This window comes from Mesocricetus auratus, unplaced genomic scaffold (genome assembly GCF_017639785.1).
Source record: "Mesocricetus auratus isolate SY011 unplaced genomic scaffold, BCM_Maur_2.0 Super-Scaffold_100004, whole genome shotgun sequence".
In the NCBI taxonomy this organism is placed as follows: Eukaryota; Metazoa; Chordata; class Mammalia; order Rodentia; family Cricetidae; genus Mesocricetus; species Mesocricetus auratus.
In genome coordinates this window covers 33,571,190-33,595,255 of record NW_024429189.1, presented here as the reverse complement: position 1 = coordinate 33,595,255, position 24,066 = coordinate 33,571,190, and the positions used below count along the sequence as shown (strand labels likewise).

The following is a 24,066-nucleotide window of genomic DNA, read 5'->3' as shown; positions in this document are numbered from 1 at the left end:
GTGCAAAGGTCCTGTGTTCTGGAAAGAGCTTGGCTCTTGTAAGAAATGGAGGGGGATAAAGGGTGCTTGGAGTCAGGGAGGAAAGAGCAGGTTGTGTGGGATGAGGCTGAAACGCAGAGGAAGTGTTTGGGGGTGGATCATGTTATGTCAGCTCCTGAAAGTTAATGTTAGTGGCATTTACCTGTTTTGAATTACTCTAATTAGAAATGCACAGTTCGTGCTTAGGTATAATACTTGTGAAATATTTCCCTCAAATGTAAGACTATATTTCATGGCGTCTCTGAGCCACGTCCTCCTTCGCTCCCGTGTTTCACATCTAGGAGAAGAGTACAGTAGAGACACAAGAAAGCAACAGCGTTTCTTGAATATCGCGGGCTTTTGGAGCGGGGAGCTGTTTCAGGGATCCAGTGTTTGAAAGGCAGATACGGAATAAGAACTAATGAATTTGTTATTTCCATTCCCTTAAGCAAACATGCAGGGTTAATTCAAAATCCCCCCACTGTCTCCTCTTATCTGGGGCCACAGCACTCCTTATTTAGAAGAGCGTGAAGATTTGAGGCTGCTCTGACCTTGCTATAAAAATACATTTAAGTACATTTGCTATCTGTTAAAAAAAAAACAACAAGAAATCTCGAGCCATTAGAAGATGTTTTGTAATCTGACTTTAGTTGGTGGTAAACTTTGGAAGAATTGTAGAATCAAAATAAGTTCCACGTTGGAGCCCAGTTCAGGGAACTCTTCTGTGGACTTTTCCTCTTAACTTTAATTTTATAGTCATTGCATGCTATTGATAGATGCAAAATACATAGGATAAAATAGTGAAAATTTATGCTTAACATTTTGAAATTTTAGTTGTAAGAGCCATTTAAAATATATTTATCAAATTATTTTAAATTCAGTATTAGCTAACAGCACCTGAGCTTAAATTTTTTCCTAAAATACAAACTTCAGCAAAAGAGAAAGCTGGGTACAGTCATGCCCCAGACATCATTCCTCTGTGTTTATCATTTTTTTCTCTTACCCAATTCTATTAATTTTTATTTTTTACTGGTTAATACCCCCACCCCCCAATGAATGACAAGCCCTGTACTACCCTCTGAAGAAGCAAAAGACAATGAGGGCAGAACTCTGGGGGGCATTTATCAGTTTCCCATGATGGCAGTTTGGAAAGCCCTTCTAAAATGCCAAATCCAATCAACAATCCTGACCCATTCCCACTACACCCAGCTCGAAAGGGACTGTGGATCCCCTCCGCGTCCATCGCTGTGGGCAGCAGTGGGGACAGGGAAGGGCTTTGCCTAGCATCTGCGCTGTTTTCCAAGGGCTTCTCCATATAATCTATTCTTAGAATCAAATTCCAGATGATTTCACAGAAATGCACAGAGTACTCTGAGAACAAGGCAGTGCGTGTTGCCCTCACTCGAGCAGACTCTCTGTCTTTATTTTGGTTTATTTTTGAGACACAACCTTCAGCTTCTATTTGCAGTGTTTTGTCTCCTTAAGTCTAGGGCTCTCAAACATTGGTCTGAAGTGAACCATTTATTTATTTATTTATTTATTTATTTATTTATCTATTTATTTTGGTTGCTGTTGTTGTGTCTCCTATTTAAATGAATAGGTGGGTTTTGAAATCTCTTTTCTCAGTTTTACAATGGCTTAACTTGTTCAGTGTGTTGGTCCTCCGCTCACACTGAAGGATTTCTCATCGCAGACATTGCAAACACCTTGGCTTCCCTTGGGCAGTCTGTTTATGCTAGAGGGATGCTATAAACAGACTGCTCAGAGGGGTGAGTCACTTGTTACTCAATTGTCCAACTATTGCTGAAGTCAGTTGGTTCCTATTCTATTCTTTGGATCCAAGGAGAATCTCTCTCTCTCTCTCTCTCTCTCTCTCTCTCTCTCTCTCTCTCTCTCTCTCTCTCTCTCTTTGGTGTACAATTTCAAATGACATCAGTCTTCTCATCCTATTTTCTTCACACTATAAAACAAGCTGGGCGTTTGGGATGCTTAATTAGAAATGTACAGTAGTCCTTTATTAAATAGCATGATTATATAAGATTCAGCCCTTTTTAGTTTTCAGCTGTAGAGGAAAGAGGATACTAATATTATGTTCTAAGGGATCTGAAGAACACTGTGCTGTTTGTTTTCCCACATCCTGAACAGTCCAAGCTTGGGCTTTACACACAGCAGCCCCAGGGCTTCTGTGTGGAGCTCATTTCTTTCCTTAGATAGGAAGGCTCTCGTGTGGTGACGTTTCTGCAAGATGCTAACTGCACTCTAACTGCTAACTAAGAGCTGAGGCTTAGTTATCTTTCTGTGGTCACATATTTAAGGGATACAAATAGACATAGGACAGAATATTCTCTTCCTGAACTAGTAGCATGAAAATGTTCTATTATTGAGTGGATTCCAGAGACCCGGGGGTGTGCTTCAGAGGACTGCCAACCTAGGTAAAATCTCACCACACACATACACACACACACACACACACACACACACACACACACACACACACACCATGCAAACATATAAATGCATACACATACCAACATATTCCCCACAGGTGTACACACACATACCACATAAACACACACACATACACACACACACACACACACACACCACAAGCACACACACGTACATAAATACCACCCATATACACATATGCACACATGTACCACACACATATATGCATATAAGTACATATACACAGAAATGTATGTTTGAAAAACATCAGCATTAAATAATGTTTTTTTCAAAAATCAGACTTTGAAATGGAGTCCAAACCAAAGTATTGTTTCTTTTCAGTACATAATATTTTTTAAAATCAATAACACTTACTCCATAGATTTCAGTTTCCATTGGGGCCAAGTTCAAGAAAAGTTTCTGTTGGCTTTGCTTCTTCAATTTAATTTACTGGTACTTATGTGCTACTGATGGGTATAATTGATACATATAATAAAATATCATGAGGTTCTTAGTTTACATGTCTCAATTCTTGGTAATCATTTGTAACAATAGAGGCTGCATGAAACAGTGGGGTTTCCTGGATGGGTGGTTAAACTTTTTGCTTCCCAGTCTTCTATCCTGCTCTTGCTTTCATTGCCCTCAATTACAATACAGCAGAGCTTCTGAGTGTCTCTAGCTTTTGCATCTTTATGACTTCCTTGAAGTAAAAGATGGACATGGAAAGCAAAAAGCAGGCTTTGTTTTCACCAGGGGATGAGAGTTTGCTGTAAGAAAACATACGGGATGATCTGGAAACTGAGGGGTCCTTTCCAGCTCATCCATCCTTCTCCAGTCGCCCTTCCTGGGTTTTGGCTCCAGGACACTCATGGCTCCACTGAGTCTGGTGCTCCTATGCTCACCCAATGGTTATGCCCACATGGATGTTGGCAGGAGCGCCTTCTAGAGTTTGACCAAGGCCACTGTCAGCACAGCAGGGTGGGCACAGTACAAGCCTCCCTTAGAAAGTCAGCCTGGTCTAAGCCAGACCCAGATGTAGGAGGCGTGGCCTCATGAGCAACAGCCTATCAAGATGATAACGCGGCACAGTGAAACTCCACATGAGTCACTATAAAGGGAGCTGCTAAGAGACAGGTGATAGGAAGGAAAATTTGGTGGCAATCATGATGCTTTATGGATGACTCAATGACTTTGTAACTTGAGCCTGCCATATTGAATCAGTTCCTAATTGGAATCTTTTTGTTTCACTGAAAAGTTGTATGTACAAACAACTTTCCTGAACAAAGATATTTTTGAGTAATTATATTTACCATGGTGGAAAATAGTTTCAAATTGAATGTCAAAAAGACATATTGAGTATTTACTGTGTACAGAATGCCGGTAGGCTTTGCAATGGATGGTAACTGCATTTGCTTGGCAAGGCTTGTTTAAGCCAGGCGACTTAAGGTAGGTCACTGTGGTACAGGTGTAAATAGTGAATAAAAAGAAACTTTCCTGAGGGTGGGGACATGCTAGCACAGGTGGGGAGGGCACATCATGATGCCCTGAGCATTCAAGATAGCTTCCTTCTGAAGAGGAATTCATTTGAATTCAGGTGAAATATAAGTTGGACTTTTCCAAAATAAACATGGCGGGGGCAGCATAGAGCACCGATGTTAGTTCCAGATGGAGCTTCACATGTGACAGGAAAGACACCTTGTAGGATCACAGAGTGATTCATTTCATAAAATCTTAATTGATCCAGGAAAGCCACAACCTTGTTTGATCACCCCCCAAAGGCCACAGCACAGGTAATACCATCACTCTGGGATTAGGATTTCAATATATTTATTGTGTTGGGCACAAAGATTCATCATATTGGCATGTGGCTTTTTCCATATGAGTTGCATCTGCACATGGCCACTGTGTTTGTGACCAGTGCAGCTCTGGTCTACATCTCCACAGCTCTGAAGAAAAGAGATCCCATACAATAATTGTTGAACAGATCTGTATGAGTTCTGCTGGCTCTCACAACACTGGCCTCCACGAGTAACTACTGTCATGGCTGATTTTAAGATGCCTGGCTTTCCCGGTCTGGGGTTCCATCAAAGCCAGTCCCAGAACTCCAGCATAATATCACTGAGCTGGAGGATGAGTAGTCATAATTGGAGAGATAGCTGGTGATGGTCATGGGGAAGGAGAATGCTCCCGAAAGAAATGACAGTCAGAAGAAGAGGGATGGGAGACTGGGAGCCAAAAAAGCTTGTGTGTTTTAAACCCCATCCTCTCAGGATGGCCTCAAACTGACTTCGTAGCCAAGGCTGGCCTTGGATTCTGGATTATTCTGTCCCTATTTCTCAAGTGCTGGGATTACATCCATGTGCCACTAGGCCTTGCTCTAAATATTCTTATATAATTTCTTTGGGTAATGTTTTCAAGATCCCCTGAACAGTATTATCCCTTTCTTTTATTGTTGAAAACTTATGCCACTAGAATTATGAATGGTTTGTTGGCCATGTGAATTCCTAAAAGTCACTTTGTAAAGTTACTAAAAATGTTTTTTGAGTTACTTTGCTGAAGTGAAATTGCTGGGTCAAAGGAATGACCTTTTAATACTTTCAGTACATACCCTTCCATTAATACACAGAAGAGATTTTACCTCATTGTGATGTAATAAAGTGTGTCTTAAAAATGGTAAGACTGGATTGGCACATTGTTCTCTATGACATTTGTTTGAATTCCTGGCCATGTGTAAAATGCTGGCATTCTTATGATAGGCATGTTTTCTGTACTACACTTTCTTGTTTCTCACTTTGGTGTGTGTGCACAGCTACACCATTGCTCCATCTCCATGCACATGGTGCTCTTAAATTCGCACAGATAATAATTGATACTGGAAACTCTAGTACAGAGTATAGCTTGGCAAATGCTGAGTGGCTCCTTTGTAGAAACTTCTAGTTTTGCGTCATTTCAGTTGGACACTGGATGCTCTACTAGCTCACTCCTAATTCGCGGAATTAACAGAGTGAAAATTTGCTTCTTATTCACAAGGATACTCCGTGAGGGGAATTGTCCTTGAAGTCATTTAGAGACAAGAATTCCTTCTGCCCATGACCTTACTCTCCTCAAGGCCTGTGCAGTTGTTTTCATTCTGTGCAAGGGTGGTGAAAGACAATCGGGACATGTGGAAGAATTTCATGGGACAGATCTGGAGGCTCACTGTTCCACCGGCTTGTGTTCTGCTGACTAACACTCAATTCCATGGCCATACGGATTGCAAGGGAGAAAAGAAGTGTTGAAGGACATGTGAATACCTAGGTAGTCTGTTGTATTCTGGGACTCGTGACTATGTCTCAATGTAGAGCACCCAAATTTCTTGGATAGTTTACAAAATTTAATATTGAAAGGAAATGAAGAATATTGATAAGAAGGGCATAGCTTTTAACAGACCTGATTGGTAAAGACATGACAGATTGGCCATCAAATGGAATTTGGTTTATAAAATGGAGAAAGATAAAAGTTGTTGAATAAAATGATTTGGTTCCTAGTTGTGGAAGCATGTAAGAAGATGAAATGCACAAGGGATTTTATAGGGAATTTATGTTTAATGGACAAATTTGGTGACCTACAAGAATGACACTTGTTTGAATGGAATATTTTAATGAAGGTCTCCATAACAGCATGGAACTGCCTACATATTTGAAAGTCATATATCTGAGGAGTCTACTATCTTACAGCTCAATAGCAGCAAGCCATCAGAGTGAGAAATGAGCTGCACCATTTCTCTAAAGACTAATGGTCAGCTGACAGGTGTGTGAGAAGTTGCTGAGCACTGAGACATTTAAAGCAGAAACACTATAAGATGCCATCTTCCAGAGACCAGAAGACATCACTCTGGAGGTGATGGAGCAGAAGGGAGAAAGGTTTCCATTTGGATGCAGGAAGAAGGCAATATTAGTCAGCATTGTGAAAAATGGCACAGATGTTTCGGAGGAAATAAATCATAGAACCACCATGTTACCCAAAAGAACTGAAATCACTATCACCTACAGAGATTTGCAGTTTCATTCTCTTTGAAATGTTATTAATGATGCCATGGTATGGAAACTGCCTGCGTCCTCCTAAGGGTCAGATGTATAAAGAAGCTGTGGCGTTTATTTGTATATACTATCACAATGGACTTTTTAAAAGGGGGAGATTATGAGTTGGGCATAGTAGCTTTTGCTTGTAATGTCAGCACTTGAAAGGTTGAGACAGGAGGAATGATGCAAATTTCACCTAGTCTGGGTTAAACAATAAGTTTGAGGCCAACCCAGGTTATATAGTAAGATCTTTTGTAAAAAGAAAAAATTATCCTAGTTGCCTCTAGTCTTAACCCAGAGGAGATTCCTTTAAGTGAGAAATCAGACACAGAAGGAGACTATCCCATAATATCACTTATGTGTGGAAGCATTGAAGAAAAAAAGTCAAATCTAGATCAATACAGAACAAGGCAGTTTGAACTGGGTGCATGGGTGGAGAGGTAAGAGTTCAAATACACAAATCAGCAGACCTGGGAAGAGAGAGTCTTCAGCTGTAAGGTATAACATGTAAACTGTGGACTGGTGTCGTGTCAGGTGTGGCAGAGCAGGTGATCTCTGCTCCCTTGTAAGCAGAGTGTGGATAATGGGAATGATTGACACATTAGTTCGCTTCTATGGTAACCATTTTATTTGTTATACCCACCTCATAATTTCACGCTCAGTACCTCACATGTAAAGGATCACCATGGAAACAAAAGCTTTGGTATGCTTGGAGAATTACTAAGGTTGAACTAATTGGCATGGTACGGTTCATGTAAATGTGAGTGGCACCATTACATGGGCTGGGTGAATTTGGAACATAAGAGGAAGTGAGCTGGGCATGAACAGTCATCTCTCTCTGCTTCCTAACTACAGATGCAGTGTGACCAACTACGTCAAGCTCCTGTTGCCACGATGACCCACCACGCTGGCACAAATTCCTTGCAACTATGAACCAAAAATAGACCAATCGTTCTTTCAGTTTCTTTTCTCAGGTGTTTTGTCACAGAAAAGTAATCAAGACAATAAGCATGGCTCTCTGAGCTCTTTCTCTTGTTTCTCACAAACACAGGTGATTAAAGTCTACAGCGAGGATGAGACCAGCAGGGCATTAGAAGTGCCCAGTGACATCACCGCCCGAGATGTTTGCCAGCTCTTGATCCTGAAGAACCACTATGTGGATGACAACAGCTGGACCCTTTTTGAGCACCTGTCTCACACAGGTGTAGGTAAGGACACAGTAGTCCCCTTACCTTTTTCATTGGGACCCATTGATGATGGACAAAGAAAGTACAGAGCAGGAACAAAGGTAGAAACGTTGCAAATTTGTTACCCTCCTTAGTTTAATCGTGATATTGATCAATTTCAGAACCAAAACAAGGAGTTAAATTTCATAGTTAAATCTCATACAACAGGAAAACCTCTCAAGAAATTAGAAAAAGATTTTGTTTGGTCTGCTTTTGAGTTGATTGGGAGAATACCCTCTAGGTTTTTCTTAAAGACTTAAACATAATAATCAAACTTAAAAACAGTGATCTTTTCTCAAATATTTATGGGATACATCTCTGGGTTGTGAATTGTGAAGAGAGTTTTAAGGTCTTCTTTTAGTTAAATATAAACAATTGATTGCCCTCTAGAGTGAGAACAGGGTTTGGCAATAATTTTATTCTCTACTTTCTTATTCTTAGAAGTACTTAGGTGGGAAAGCATGCTTTTGTCTTTAAGTGGATGAGAAAGGAAGGAGTGAGCTATGGCAAGCTATTTCATTCATTCAGCTTTGTGTTGTGTTCACATGGTTGCTTTAACAAGTTACCAGGAACTTGCCTGCTTATAACAATGCTACCATCTCATGCTTCTGGGGGTGTGAGGTCAATGCCTTTGGTCGAAATCAAGGTTTGGTGATTCCTTTGGTGGCTCTAGGATAGACTTTTTTTCTTTTTTTCCTTTTTTCCAGCTTCTCATGGCTGCTAGCATTCTTCAGCTTGAAGACTCATCACTCTGATGAGCCTCCTTGGTCCGATAGCCTAGTCCCCTTCTGTCTCTAATAAGTCTCCGCTGTCTCAGCAATGTTTAGGGTCTCCCACATCATCTACAGCAGTGCTATAATTTCAGATTCCATATGTAACCACACCTGCAGTCTTATGTTTATCTTCTGAGGGCAAGTGTTCAATGTGCCACACACTGTTTCTCTTTTTATCATCTAACTGTTACTAAGCAATCATCAAAATGATTTCTTATAGCTTGCTATTGACAGCATAATTACTTCCAGTGATTTATTTAGAGAGCTGTAGATGATTTTTTACATTCATCATGACAGTCCTTCACTTTTTGACATAGCTTCTTGATGGGGGAAATCCTTTTGTGTATATGTCTGTCTTACTGGCTAATGAATAAAGTACTATTGGCCAATAGTGCTTTATTCATTAACCAGTTTGGTAGAGCGTGAGACGCTTAATCTCAGGGTCCTGTGTTTGGACCCCACGTTGGGCACCATATTGTTTCGGGATTCCCACCCTGTGTCCCGTCGATGCTTTAACCCCCAAAACAACCAGAGACTCTATTAGTTACCACCATACTGCCGGCCTATGTCTAGGGCTTTTTATTGGCTAGTTTTGTCTTAAGTATTAACCCATGACTACTAATATATATTTCTAGAAGGACTTATCTTTCCAAGGACGACATCCTGAGATGTCCTCTCTTCCCTGGAATCACATGGAGACTCTACTAGACTTTTGACTACATTTCCCAGAATCCTCCTCGACTTCTAGTCCCACCTATCTTACTTCCCTATTGGCCAACAGTGCTTTATTCATTAACCAGTAAGAGAGACATATACACGAAATTACTTCCCCCATCAACTACTGAAGTATAAATTTTTTACCTTGTTTTATTTATTCTGGGGTTTAGATCCCAAAACAGTATTCCAAAGTTAGGTCCAGTTGCCTTTTCTCTTGTGAGATGAAACTGAAAAATATGCTGCTGCTGCAGGGTTATTTGATAGACTTGCTTTAAAAAGATTGTGGAGCTGGGGAGATGGCTCAGTAAAGTGCTTGGGGTACAAACATGAAGATCTGACTTTGATTCAAGCAGCCACTACGAAACTGGATGTGGCTGTTTGCATTTGAAACCCCGATGCTGGCTAGGTGGAAACAGTAGATCCCTGAAGCTTGTTAGCCAACAGGTCTAGTTTATCCTGCCAACTTTAGGTACCAGTGAGAGATAATCTTAGAAAAAAAGCCTTCATCCAGTAATTGGTGGTACCAGACACAGATATCACAACCAAGAGCCAGGCTCAGCTATGGGAATCCAAGGGAAGAGAGGAAGGAGGGAATATATGAGCAAGGGAGGTCAAGACCATGATGGAGAAATCTACAGAGACAGCTGAACCAAGCTTGTGGAAACTCATGAACTCTAGACCTACAACTGTGGAGACTCCAGGGGAGTTAAATAGGGCCTCCATATGTGGGAGACAGTTATGAAGTTTGGGACTAGTTGAGGGGTCCCTGGAAGTAGGACTAGGATACAAACCCAGGACATGAATTAGTTTGTTGGAGCCCATTCCCTATAGTGGGATGCCATGCTCAGCCTTAATGCATGGGAGAGGGTCCTAGCCCTGCCCCAACCTATTGTGCTAGACTATGTTGACTTCTCATGGGAGCTCTTACCTTTGAAGTGGGGTGGACTGGGGGTGGTCTGGGGGGAGTGAAGGGGAGTGGGAGGCCAGGGGGCAGGAGGAGGTATGGGAGAACTGTGGTTGGCATGTAAAATGAAATTAAAAATTACAAAATAAGTGTTGGAAGACTTCCTCTCAGTGAAGACAGTTATGGGATATGTCTGGTCTTCAAAGAAAGGATGGGGGTATTCTTGAAGCCTCAATGGGGACACAGCTGCTTTCTGCCACCATGGTCCACTGCTTACAACAACTGAGTGTGGAACACGTAGAATCTTTTGAGGATATTTGAATTCTGAAGGTGGGCTAGACTGGCCTGTGACATCTCCTGCCTCCACAGACAGGAAAGCCAATCCATTGGCTTTGGCCATTGCCAATTAGGGTGAGTTTAACTTCTGCTCTTGAGAATTCCCAGGAAACCTCGTGTTAACTTTCAGTAGATTCTTGCCATATTCCAGACAGTTTCATTACCTACTCAGTTATTAATTAACACAACATATAAGTGCCAAATTGTATACTTTAATCTTATTATATTTCCATCTTTGGAACTTTGGAAATATTTTGTATTATAGTCACCACAATTTACGCCTAAAGAACAGCTTCAAAAGTCAGAAATAAAAATCTGTTCTGTAAACAAAGGGGCCATGCTCACAAAAATCTACCAAGTGTTTATACTAGGGAATGAAGTTCACTTTTACATGCAAAAATTTTCCACGAAGCCTTTGGCATTGTTGTGAGTTCCACACTGAGTTCAAATTTTTAGACATTGATATGATGTGTTCTTTGTGGCTTTCATGTATTTGCTAGATATCGCTGAAATGAAGTCAAGCACTGGAACGTCATCTCCCAGATTCATCAGTCATAGACAAAAGGCTATGGAAAAGACATTTCCTTTTGGACCTCCAGTGTGTTGATTTTCTTTTGGCCTTGTACCCAGATTACATATCCAAACAAAGTAGTCACAAACACTGCTTTTACCTGAGTCCTAAATGACTGAGCAGTAGGTGAGGAGGCTGCAGCTTAAAGGACTGTAGTCTTCCTCGGCATCAAACACAGGCAGGTGTATCTTGACCGTGTTTGCTTTGGAGACCCTCATTGGTATTCCATGCAGCAGTCGGAGCAACGTGTTTGCATTTGTTCCCCCGGTAGGTTGTAAAAGGAAGTGGGGAATGCCTGTCATTATGCAAAAAAATATTCCGTGGTTTTATTGAAGAAAGTAGGGCCTTAGTGCCCCCTAGGGAAGTGCTGGATCAAGAGCGTGCACTCTCCATCCTGAAAAATACTTCTAAACGCAAGAGCAATCAGCTCCCTGTAGATGATTGAGAGATAAAAAGATTCTGATTTAGATACAAACAATTTTACAACACTGAGATGACTTCTATTAGCATTGTAGGACTCTGGATATTTTCTCCCTCCACCCCATCACTTTCACACTATGGAACCCGGATTAGCCTCGAGTTTGCCAGCATCCTACCTCAGTGCCCCCCAGGCCTGGGATTACAGGTGTCTGCTTCTACACCTAAGTTAGCTAGTCATTTCAGCACAGTCGTTATTCGTATTTATTTGCATAAACGACTTTATTTTAGTCCACCTGAATGAGTTCGTGGGAGTTTTAAGCCTTTCCCCTCTCTTGCATATCAGAAAAATCTCCTCTCCCATGGCTTCCTCTCCTGAACTCTCCAGCAACTATTCATAGACAGTTCTGTGCCTGGCAACTTTGAACCCAGTATCCGAGCTTCATTCTGGTGCCAGCTCACAGGTCGGTTCTTTTTTTTTTTTTTTTTTTTTTTTTTTTTGTCAGCTAAAGAATTAAAAGACAGCGCTGGGGACCACTGAGTCTAAAGAGGTTTGGGCTTTTATCCGGACTTAGGGTGGCCCACCGCTTCATTTTCCACCTGGTTCTCTGTGATTTACCATTGTCTGCCCTGCGCACTGTTCTGGGCCAGGCAGAGGGTCTGTCTCTGCAGTTGCTGATTGGCTGGGACGAGACTGGGTGCCCTTGCCGTTCTGCTGGTGGCAGGTAGCAGGTACAGAGAGACACACCGCCTGCAGGGAAAAGGGCTGTGCTTAGGAGACACAGAAACTTATGCTGGCAACAAAAGAGCCACACCACAAAGAAAGAAACTCTGCTCGTTGCTGGGAGTTCTCCCACCTGAGGACCCGTGGCCTCAATAGCCTGTTCCCAAAATATATACTGCTGAGAATTTTAATCTACTAAATCATTGAGAGAAGTAAATGTCCTCACTCGGTGTTAAGTCTTTGACTTGTCCAATGGCAGAATATAGTATGACACGGTTCTGATAATGCAGTTTTACATACAGTAAGGTTAAAACTTCACTGCAGCAACACACGCCCATAGAGCCCTGCTTTGTACTTTCCTTGATAGCCACTGGGTGTCACTATAGTTCCCCAGATGGAACCTTCTGCTGTTAGAATCAGTGGAACTGTGTGTGTGTGTGTGTGTGTGTGTGTGTGTGTGTGTGTGTGTGTGTGTGCACACTGGGTGTGGCTTCAGCTTCAGCTCCTCTGGAACGTAAGGGGTTCTGTGTTTGTCTGGCTCCCATTTGGATTCCTAATTGAAGCTGTGGTACAAGGCAGTGGCAATTAACACTATACCTCGAGCACATACCTACACACTCTCAGGAAGAGGGATTAATTGTGTTTTAGTACCATTGCTACAGCAGCTGAGATTTCCATCGTGAACACTACTGTGGAGTGGCTTTAATAAGCAGAATGAATGGCTGGAGGCTTTTAATGAAACCGTTTTTACATGTGCAGCCATGTCTACAGCATCTCTCAGAGGCAGGAGAAGTCTTGCGATGCGGGGGGAGCTTGCTCCGAAGCTGCAACTGGTTTTGTTTTTGTTTTTATCCTTTTTGTGCCAAACAAAAGAGGGTCGGCATTTTTCCTGTTATCTGGATCCAATGTGCAGTTGCACTGTCTGGGCTGTTTATAACTGAGCAGTTTTCAGAGTCGTGACTACCATTGTCACCATCAGGGGCCTCAGTGGAGCCCTTAGGACATGTTCTGCGCAGAGAATCGTGTGCCCTGACCTCCTGTGCTCTCAGCTGTCCTCAAACCAGAAAAATTTTTACCAGAAAAGAGTAGGAAGTGTCTGTAAGTAAAACTGCCTCCTGGTTTCTTTGACGTGTTCTCAGGGCTGCCTGACTCCCCACTGTTTTCCCCCTCAGGTATTATGGTAGCCTCACAGCTGGTCCTCTCCCAATTGTGTACCAATTTTATCCATCTGGGTGGGGACCTGAGACTTGGAGTTTTACTGACAGTCATCTGTGGGACCCAGAGTACAGGCCTAACCCCCATGGAGTATAGGCCTAACCCCCATGGAGTACAGGCCTAACCCCCATGGAGTACTGGCCTAACCCCCATGGAGTACAGGACTAACCCCCATGGAGTACCTGCCTAGCCCCCATGGAGTACCCACCTAACCCCCATGGGGTACAGGCTTAACCCCCATGGAGTACAGGACTAGCCCCCATGGGGTACAGGACTAACCCCCATGGAGTACCTGCCTAGCCCCCATGGAGCACCTGCCTAACCCCCATGGGGTACCCACCTAATCCCCATGGGGTACCTGCCTAACCCCCATGGAGTATATGCCTAACCCCCATGGGGTACAGGCCTAACCCTCATGGAGTACCCACCTAACCCCCATGGGGTACCCGCCTAACCCCCATGTGCACAGGCCGTGTCTCACCCCTCATTTCTCCACACGTGGAATCATCGGCACACTGTTGCTGTTCTGCTCACTTTGTGTCCTTGTTGTGCTCCTGGGATTGTCAGGTACCTACTTTATCCAGCTACCCGCTACTTTATTGGGCACCTGGACTGTTACTTTGGTTCCTTTAGTGTTTTCTCACAGAATACTCGCGCTGACAAGGTAAATGTGGGCATTTTCTTTAGCAGTGGCCAGGATGGTGGCTCCTGTTCCGAGTGCCACGATCTAGGAGAGAAAGCAGGCCAAGGGAGGCAGCTGCCACCATGCACTTAGTCTTGTGTGGCGTAGTTGTCCTCTGTGTCTGAGGGGGGCAGGTTGTCACAACTGCTTTTTCCATATGCCCAGTGGGGTGCATTCCTCTTCTGGCCTCCATGGGAACACTTCCTCTCCCTTCCAGCCTCCCTCCCTTGCTGCCTTCCTTCTCTGTATGTGTGTGTGTCACACACATAATTAAAAAATAAAACTTAAAATGACTGATTTTGGCAAACATAAGATTATAATGATACTTGAATAAAACATGCACCAATGTAATATTTACCAAATTTTACCAGAGATGTTTACATAAATGCCCTCATGTAGACCAGGGGGAAAAGCAAGTGAGGAATGCTTTCTGAAAATCCCTGGTCATTAGAGACAGAGATGGATTGTGATGACTGGTAGTGTGGAACATCTTTCCTGAAGACTAAGCATAGACCCCTGGAGTGTCACAGACCTCTCGAGTGTCACAGACCCCTGGAGTATCACAGACCCCTGGAGTGTCACATACCCCTGGAGTATCACAGACCCCTGGAGTGTCACAGACCCCTGGAGTGTCACAGACCTCTCGAGTGTCACAGACCCCTGGAGTATCACAGACCCCTGGAGTGTCACATACCCCTGGAGTATCACAGACCCCTGGAGTGTCACAGACCCCTGGAGTGTCACAGACCCCTGGAGTGTCACATACCCCTGGAGTATCACAGACCCCTGGAGTGTCACAGACCCCTGGAGTGTCACAGACCCCTGGAGTGTCACATACCCCTGGAGTATCACAGACCCCTGGAGTGTCACATACCCCTGGAGTATCACAGACCCCTGGAGTGTCACAGACCCCTGGAGTGTCACAGACCCCTGGAGTGTCACAGACCCCTGGAGTGTCACAGACCCCTGGAGTGTCACAGATCCCTAGAGTGTCACAGATCCCCTGGAGTATCACAGATCCCTAGAGTGTCACAGACCCCTGTGATGTCACAGACCCCTGGAGTATCAAGCAGGTCCAAATACCCATCTTCTTAACTGCAGCAACATTTCTTACAACAGTCTTACTAATGATCTTGTTAAAATTAGATAGTACCTCTGGGAGATAAGGAACTCTGACTACGCATACATCTTTGTATCCCAGGTCAAAGACAAATAAGTGTGTTTTGAATTCAGCTGTACTGAATTGCAAGGTATTTGTATCCCCAATGGTTCAAAGCATATCTTATGATGTCCAGAGAAGAAAGGGGCTTGGAAAGCACACCATAGAACCCACATGTTCACGTGGATGCCTAGTTCCCCTCTCAGAGATGCACCTGGTGATGTGCAGTTTATGGATGCCTTCCAGCTCCGCATGCTTTCCCAGTGGGCTGGAGTGAGAGTAGATGCAAGCCTTTGTAGAAAAAGAAGTCTTCCTGTGAGTGTAAGTTGCCATTGTGGATCTGAGTTAATGCATAGATTATTTTGATTTGCTGAAAAATGAATGCAAAGGCCTGTAAGCCTCCACGGTAAAGGGCCATCATTTCCCTGTGATTTTCTTTGAGGAGTTAATCTGGTTGGGGGTTTTCTGGGGCCTCTTGGTGGTGCTGAAATGCATTCTCAGGCTAAGGAACCCTTTAGAAATTGAGCCCTGGCTTATTCTTTGCTTCTAATGTTCAGATTTTGTTTTGCTTGGTAAGAGACTGTTCATTTTTGTCTGGAAAAAAGATTGACAAAATATAGGTGGTTTCAACCCAGCTCTGGGAAATACAAGGGACCTTTATTTGTTACCTGAAGCTTCCTGTAACAATGGTGTAGGAAGACCTGTTTCTTGGGTGCATTAGAAGTAAAAGCCACTTTGTTTCTCCTCTTATCAAGTGATGAGAAGAGCAGGGGTTTGCCTTCTATTTGAGCCCAATGTGGTGCTTTTAGTGGATTCAGGGAACAAATCCAGGCAGAAGGTCACAGGTGAGCACTCCCATTCTTGGCGGATTGAAGTTTCTTAAAAGACTTTGAACTTAAATCAACACTTTCAGAGGAAACTTTTTTTTTAGTTTTCCCTTAAAGAAAAAGTTCTTGAAAATTAAACAGAAAACAGAACTATTTGATAATATCTTTTTTTCAAACAGCAAAGCCCTGAAAATACCTTAGAGACAAAAAATAAAATGTAAAACAATAGTAGTTCTCATTTTTTGTTGTAAGCATCATTGAAAACTTCCCAGAGCTTTTCTTCCGCTTTCACTTTTTTACTGGCTATCTTGGAGTAATTTAAGGAGGCCCTCCTGTTACTCTTTACTTACGTATGAGTGATGTTTGATGATTGCAATTCACTTTCTGTTGTCTGAAAAATAACTTCAGAAAGCGCATTTGAAATAGGCTTAGCCAATTATTTGTTAGCCATTTAAAGGTAGGCCATATGGCCTTTGGAATGAAATGATTTTTTAAAACATGTGTCCATGCTGGGCGGTGATGGCACACACCTTTAATCCCAGCACTCAGGAAGCAGAGGCAAGCAGATCTCTCTGAGTTCCAGACCAGCCTGGTCTACAAGAGCTGGTTCCAGGACAGTCTCCAAAAGTGACAGAGAAACCCTGTCTCGAAAAACCAAAAGACAAACAAACAAACAAACAAAAACAAAAACAAAACAAAACAAAAAACCAATATCCAAAAAAAAAGTGTCCATGTTGATGATTGCTTTTGTGTGACTCTGACCAAGGGCCCAACTGAACCACTTGAAGTAGGAAGCCTTTATTTTGATTCACACTTCTGGGGGAGTCTGTTCATGGTTTCTTTCTCCCATATTTCTGTGCTGTAGTGACCACACCATCATGGTCACAGAGCATGGGGATAACAGAGGGACCAGAGGCAAGATGACCCCAAGGACTTGTTTCCAGTGACCTGTTTCCTCCAGTTGTGTCTCAACTGCTAACAATTCCAAACTCTTCCAGAATAACACCACCGGCTGCAAGATCAAGTGTTCAACTCGCGAACCAGTGGGGATAATTTTATAATTCAGACCATGTTTGCAACTGTAGAGTTTTAATAACATTTTAACAGAGTACTTAGGTTGATTTTGTGAAGTTTACAGACAATAGATACAATAGAGATGGATTTATACAAATGATACCTAATGGCTCTTTCTTGAGTGGCAGTTCAAAGGCTGAAGTTCATTCTCTCTCTGAACACAGAATCAAAGAACTATGTTTTGGAGAATTAATTTTTTTTGTGTTGTAAAAATATGGGTACTTGAAAGGATTACTTAATTGGCTAAAATTTGCTTGTTTTTAAAGTATAGTTAAAGGAGGACAGTGATGAGAAAAATTCTTTAGGTGCCAAGCTCAAAGTTGACTAGAGCAGCTCTGTTTTTCTCTTTACACTGTCAGGTCTTGGTAACATGGTTTATGGCAGTGCTTGGGCTTTCACACTGGTGTTCCGCAACTTTTCACTCCGTCTACACATTACATGTCTTCCTCTCAGAGGAATCTGTCTCAGCATCCTGTATCTTCCTGTGGAATGTTATGCCTATACTTAGTGAGCCGTCTCACTAAAAGGATATAAACCAGAGTAAGCTTTAGCTCATTGGTCGTCTGTTGTCCATGCCAGGGTTATCTAGGTCTCTGTAGCTGTGGGTCTTTGAGGGATGAAATCAGTTGGAGGATGGTATACAACAGTGCATCCAACTTGAGATGATGGTTTGTGGATGCATGAAGAATATCTAACGTGATACAATTTTTAAAAGCCAAATTCCATGGTAAGCAAACTTTATCTTCACTGTCAGACTTAGTATATGAAGTAGAAAACATAGCTGCACTCAGCCATGTGGGCTTTCCCTGCCTTTGTCTACATATTATCAGAATTATCCATAGGGTAGATAGAGAACATTGCTTTAAATGAGTTGAGCAGATGTATTTTTGCTTTTTAAACAAAGTAGGCTTTGATAGCCTTCTGAAAGCAGGTTTATTCTTGATATTGTGAGGCTATTTTTCTGACTTTATTGTTTGCATTATTCAAACATTCAGTACTATATAGATCTGTGAAATTTTCTGAAGTATTTTATTGCTTATCTTTTCTTTGTAGATTTATATTCTGGTTTTGCTGTGTGTGTGTGTGTGTGTGTGTGTGTGTCTGTCTGTCTGTCTGTCTGTCTGTCTGTCTGTCTGTGTGTTTGTGTGTGTGTATGTATGGTGTCAACAAAACACCGGACTACATTCTGCTTGGTGACCATGTACTCCATGCTATTTTTTTTAGTTTCTTATTCACTCTGACTATTCAAATACAGCTTGATTTTTTTCAACCCATTTTTGTATTTAGTTTTGAATGCATCCCAAACTCAAATGATATAAATTACTTTTATGGAAGGTTAAGATTGGATAACTTGAAATTCAACTGCTACTTTTATTCACCTTACAATTAGAACATGATTGTTTATTTTCAGTAGATTAACAAATACTTATTGGACATATTCCAAAGCAAAAAAGAAGCAGATAATTAAACAACAGGAAACGAGGGAGTGATTTATACTTTCCCTGGTTATAGAATTAGCAGTGCAAGAGCCTTATGGGGAAATTTCCATATAGGAAGCAGTGCCCTGCAGGAGAAAGGCTGTCAGCTTGGGTCAGGCACAAGGGCTCAGTCAACCTGGGTATGTTGGCTATCTTTAAAACAGAAACATAACTTGCTCGTTAGGTTGCTATAATAATTTCATAAGGATGCATAACAGATTACTACAAACTTGGTGAGTTTTCAGCTGGAGCGGTGTGTTTCCACAATTCTGGAGGGGCACATTCCTTTGGATGGCTCAAGGGAACCTGACTATTTACCCTTCTAGGTGCTGGGTGTTGCTAATATTCCTTGGCTTGTGGTCACATCACTTAATCACTGCTTTGCATTTCAATTCCCTTTGTTGTCTATATCAAACCTCCTTCTGTCTGTGTTTCCAAGGATGCTTACAGACAGATTGAGAGCCTCTCCATTCCTCAACTCCATGTTTGTCATTAGCCATCTGCAAAGGCTTTCCCATGTAGGATAAAATTTACAGGTTCTAGGAGTTAGGCGCTGATGTTGTTAGGGACATTATCCAATCTTCCTAGGGTATTGTAAAAATGAAATGTAACAGTGACATGATCACAGATTGAGAGATGCAGAGTTGCAATCTCTTTCTGCTACTGGAATGAATTTTGGACTCTACCACCAGAAAGGCAGAGAATTTAACCTCATAGTATTTGTTTTCAGTCCAGATTGTTCTGTTGGGATCAATAATTCAAGTTCTGCCATGAGTTGCCTTTGGTTTGAAATGTTTATATATGACAATTGAGACCCCTTTTACTTTTCCAGCATCCTGGTGGGACACATCATTCTCAACTAAGGTGTTTGTCTTATTTTTGTGTCAGTGTTTTTCTTCATATTCTGGAAGCTCCTGCTTGTCGCACAGTTCCTTTCTGAGAAGCACATGGGCTTTTAAGCTTATGGTCTTTTTATTTTTCAGCTCTTCCATCTTCTTGCTGGGAACTTAACACTTTCCTACTCTTTCTGCATACTGGGAAGCTGTGAGTTGGTATTGCACTCAGCTCTTGCTTCTGCTTGATACATGGCTTCTTGAGGATTAAAAAAATCTTTGTGAGTCTACGGTTTCACCCACTCAGAGAATTTCAGCTTGCTGGGAGCCTGACACTCTGAAAGTGTCCCTGTTCCTGAATGGGGGCAGATAGAGTCATTGGTTCCTACATGATCCAGGATCTGACTTGACCCTCTCTTCCCTTCACAATCTGTTTATCTGTAACTCCCCTTTCAGGAAAGCTTGGATCCCGATGTGAGGCAGCAGGGGACCATGCTAGACATGATTCTTCCCAAGCAATTATATTTACCAAAGACTGTTAAATGTACCTTGAAGTTTAACTATCAAGACAATGCCTGTCTGTTGCTTTTCTGTCTCTGTGTTGTTGTACATTCAGGGTAGAGCATTAACTCCTTCCTTATTGTTATAGACAGGTAATTGTACAAAGAAACACAAGTTGCTGAAGCCAGCAAATAGGTATCATTATTGCCACACTGAATTTCTTATCTTGGCAGTTGCACACTCCATTGTAGATGGAGTTTTTGTCCCTCTTGGTCCCGCAGCTGTTTAGCCCCAAATAAACACACAGAGACTTAAATTAGTTAGAAACTGCTTGACTGATGTTTCAGGCTTTTTACTGGCTAGCTCTCTCTTAATTATTAACCAATTTCTATTAATCTACGTGGTCTTATCTTACCAGAGAAGGGTCTGGACCTGTTAATCCTTCCTTGGCTGCATGACATCTCCTCGCGACTTTTCTTTGCCTCCTCACCCCATCATTCTCCTTGTCTGGTAGCCCCACCTGTACTTCCTGCCTACTGACCAGTCGGTGTTTTATTCATCATCCAATAAGAGAAATCACTCCACGGGCAGTTTGGGTACTTATTTTAACTTAGAAGCATGAGATAGATTTGTGGGAACAATAAACAGAAGTCAGTAGTATCCAGAGACTGCTGCAATGTACTGTAGTTCATTGATGTCTGGACCTCACTAGCTTGGTCTCAGTCTCCCTATTTCCTCTTTACTAATACAATCCTTCTAAGCTTAGAACAAGAACACCAGTGTCTTCCATGACTTGTCCCTCTTTTTCACACATTTCTAGTATTCCCTCCCATCCCACTGCTTAGACCTTCAAGGTGTACGCAGATCCTGCCTACCTTTTACAAAACCCACAGTTACCACATAAATCTAATCTGTATCATCTAATCTAACCTGCCCTGGTTAACTCTAATCAACTTCCTAACTGAATTTTGTGTTTTTAGTACTTACAACTTAAATAATCAGTTCTGTACTCAAGAGCAAGTGGGATGCAGTTAAAACAGTTCAGTGGGCTTATAAGCCACATAAGCCCTGTAGAATCAACACTTGTCTACAGAACACTCTTTCTTCCAATACTGAAATTCTTAGTAGTTAAGCAGTGATGCTCTATTTCTCCTCACCACCAGCCCTGGAAACTACCATTCCATTTTCTGTTACTTGCATTGAGGTGTTCTTGGTACCTTCATGGGGTCATATAGTGTTTGTCTTTTGTGTCTGATGTTCAGAATCTTTAGGGTTTTTCATGTTTAATGTACATCATACCTTCATTTCTTTTAAGGTTGGTTTTCTATTTTGTGTGTCTATTTACCTCCCCTCCCCATGGATATGGTGTTGTTTCTGCCTTTAGACACAAATATCTTCTAGTATCTTAGCTATCATTTCTTTGTTTCTTCGAGCCAGATGTGCAATTAGGAGTGGCATTGAATGATCATTCTGTGTTTGCTGTTTTAAAATAGTGTGGACCTTGGCTTTCAACAGACTGTATTTGAGTAGGTGGAGACGGTCAACACCAGGGAGAGCAATTTTAGGAAGAGTCTTCACTTCAGTGAACTCAATGGATGTGTTGAAAAGAGTGACTTCATTTAGAGAAGAAAGGGAAGAGTAAAGCTGAAAGCTGAGCTTTTGGAAAGGGAAGCAGTGAAGGGAACTGGCTGGTGAGACAGAAACAATGGTATCTGATCAGTCTAAGGCCAGAATTCTGCTTGCCCATGAGCACTTGCTGCAATTCATCCATATTCATCCAGATGAATTCCTTTCAGAAGAACACACTTACAAGAGTCATTACTTACAAGAGTTCCCTGCAGTGTGGCGCAGATCCTGTCTAAGTGTTGAACTTCTGAGATGCAGATTCTTTTCAAAAAGGCCCTAGAAACATGAAAAGAACTGAAGAGTTCACACCCCTTTTTAGACTTTCTCTACTCTATTTGCAATTTCATAATTAAAATTTCCTGACTTTTTGTTGAAGAATGAGCTATACTGAGAAAGGTGAGCCCATCCCATGGGGGCAGCTTGGTGACTTTCAGACACTGCATGTTCCTGAGTAATATCTACAGGAATAAACAGAATTGTGAACTCACCCAGTTGCTTCATGCACTCCCCATTCACCTTCTATCTTTATTATTCCTAGCCACATAGATAAATTTTCCTCACTCTGAACCTTGTGTGAGAGGACTCATGCAATATACATCTTCTTTCACTTATACGATTTCTGTTTGGGACTATTGTAGAGTATACTTTTTGTGTGCTCTCACAAAAATCATTTTCATGTCAAGAGGTATATGGGTAGTCTCCAGTTTGGGGTTATTATGAATAATACAATCACAAACACCATCACAGTTTGCATTAAAATAGCTTTTATGCTGGTTGTGTTTGACTTCTTTAAAGTTACCACTGCTTGGTTCATTTAATGTCTTTTCTACTAAGTACCTTCCTACCTTACGTAATTATCTTCTTTGTTAGTACAGGATCTATTTTCCTTGAATTAGTTTTGAAAGCCTAAAGTGCCACGAGGAATTGAGATTCATAAAAACTGTATCCACTTGAGTGAAAATTTCTCCTTTACAGCATCTGTTTTAATTTTTTCATCTACCCAGATTATGTGTCTTAAAATGCATAGTGAACCTGTCAAAATTCTTCATCTCTTAATGAGGTGAATTGTTCAAACCTGGAGCAAATATTTTAATTTTGGCACCATGATGAGTTAAAGAAAGAATAGCTCTCACATCTTAATAAGATTTGTTATCAAACTTATACTGTAATTTACATAGCAATAAAGGAGAGCGAGAATTAGCAAAAATGGCATTTGTGATATTTTATGTAATTTTCCTTTTAGATGACTGCATTGGCATAAAAGTCGATATAATAATTCAAAGTTGAAAAGAAATCTTGCCAGTGTAGGTATTTAAGAATTGAGATGAAACTTGCTGTTTAATAATGCATTGTGAATGCTGCATAATTTACTCTATATGTTTGTGTGCTGTGTTTGTGTATATTTTCATGTTTGTCTGTTGAACTATTTATGTGTCTGTCAACATACTCATTGAAACATTCTCACAGAAAGAACAATAGAAGACCATGAGCTGGTGATTGAAGTGCTGTCTCACTGGGGGATGGAAGAAGAAAATAAGCTCTATCTTAGGAAAAATTATGCCAAATATGAATTTTTTAAGAACCCAATGGTGAGTGAACTCTCCATTTACAGTTATGGAATTAAATGATTCAGTTAACTTTTATGTGAAGAGGAGCATTTTTGTAAATAAGATAGAGCTAGTTGCTTTGGATTTGTGCTCTGATTTCTTTAACAGTGGTGAGCTAACCTGATGCATGCCAGTTTACATTCACAGACAAAACACTGTAACATTTTTGAAAAAAAGTCTGAACAGAGTGAATTTGGTTCTTTAATTTCAAACTATTGGGAAAGCCAATTTGGAGATTCTTGCTATTGCTTCTCTTTCCTGCCTTTTAAGAAACAAAGTCAAAGAAAATTTGTATTTGCTTTAGAAAATGAATTGTTACAGGTCCCCAAGTATCATTCAGAACATAACAGTTTAGTACATTTCATAGAATTAAGGAAAGGAAGGCGTTATCTAAAGTACATTGATGATTGTTGCAAGCATTGTAGCTTTGCCAGACAGTTAAGACTGATATGCATCTTTCTTTAAATTAATTTATTTTCAGCATAGTAACTTCTAAACTAAGTAGAAATGAGGTAAAGAACAGCACATTACCTAGTAAACACTATGTTCATTACAGTTCTCTTTAAAAGAAAGTAAACGTGTGTCATCCTAATGAAGTCTGCGGATTTGGAGAAGTCAGAATTGCCTCTGGGCTCATTATTTTAAATTGTTTTTGTCTCTGCAGCTGTGGTGTATTTTTATACTAAGTTTTGGATAATTGGATTGAAACGATCCTTTATGAAAAATATATGATACACACCATAATAGAATATTTTCAAACCCTGGAAGACCTCTTATGTTCTCTTTTATTGTAACTTATTAATAGAAACATAATGGGTTGATCTTTGACAAAGAAAATGAGAGTTCTAATAACGATGAAATAGAATTAG

General features: G+C 41.3%; 1 protein-coding gene across 2 annotated transcripts in view; it reads left to right on the top strand.

Moving 5' to 3' along the window:
- Positions 1 to 24,066, top strand: part of Grb14 (growth factor receptor bound protein 14) — a 105,765-nt gene that overhangs the window by 55,450 nt on the left and 26,249 nt on the right. For both annotated transcript variants that reach the window (XM_005065191.4, XM_040745462.1), the window contains 2 exons: positions 7,579 to 7,735; positions 23,058 to 23,179. In XM_005065191.4, the coding sequence (XP_005065248.1) occupies positions 7,579 to 7,735; positions 23,058 to 23,179 (279 nt within the window). The remainder of the gene's footprint in view (positions 1 to 7,578; positions 7,736 to 23,057; positions 23,180 to 24,066) is intronic.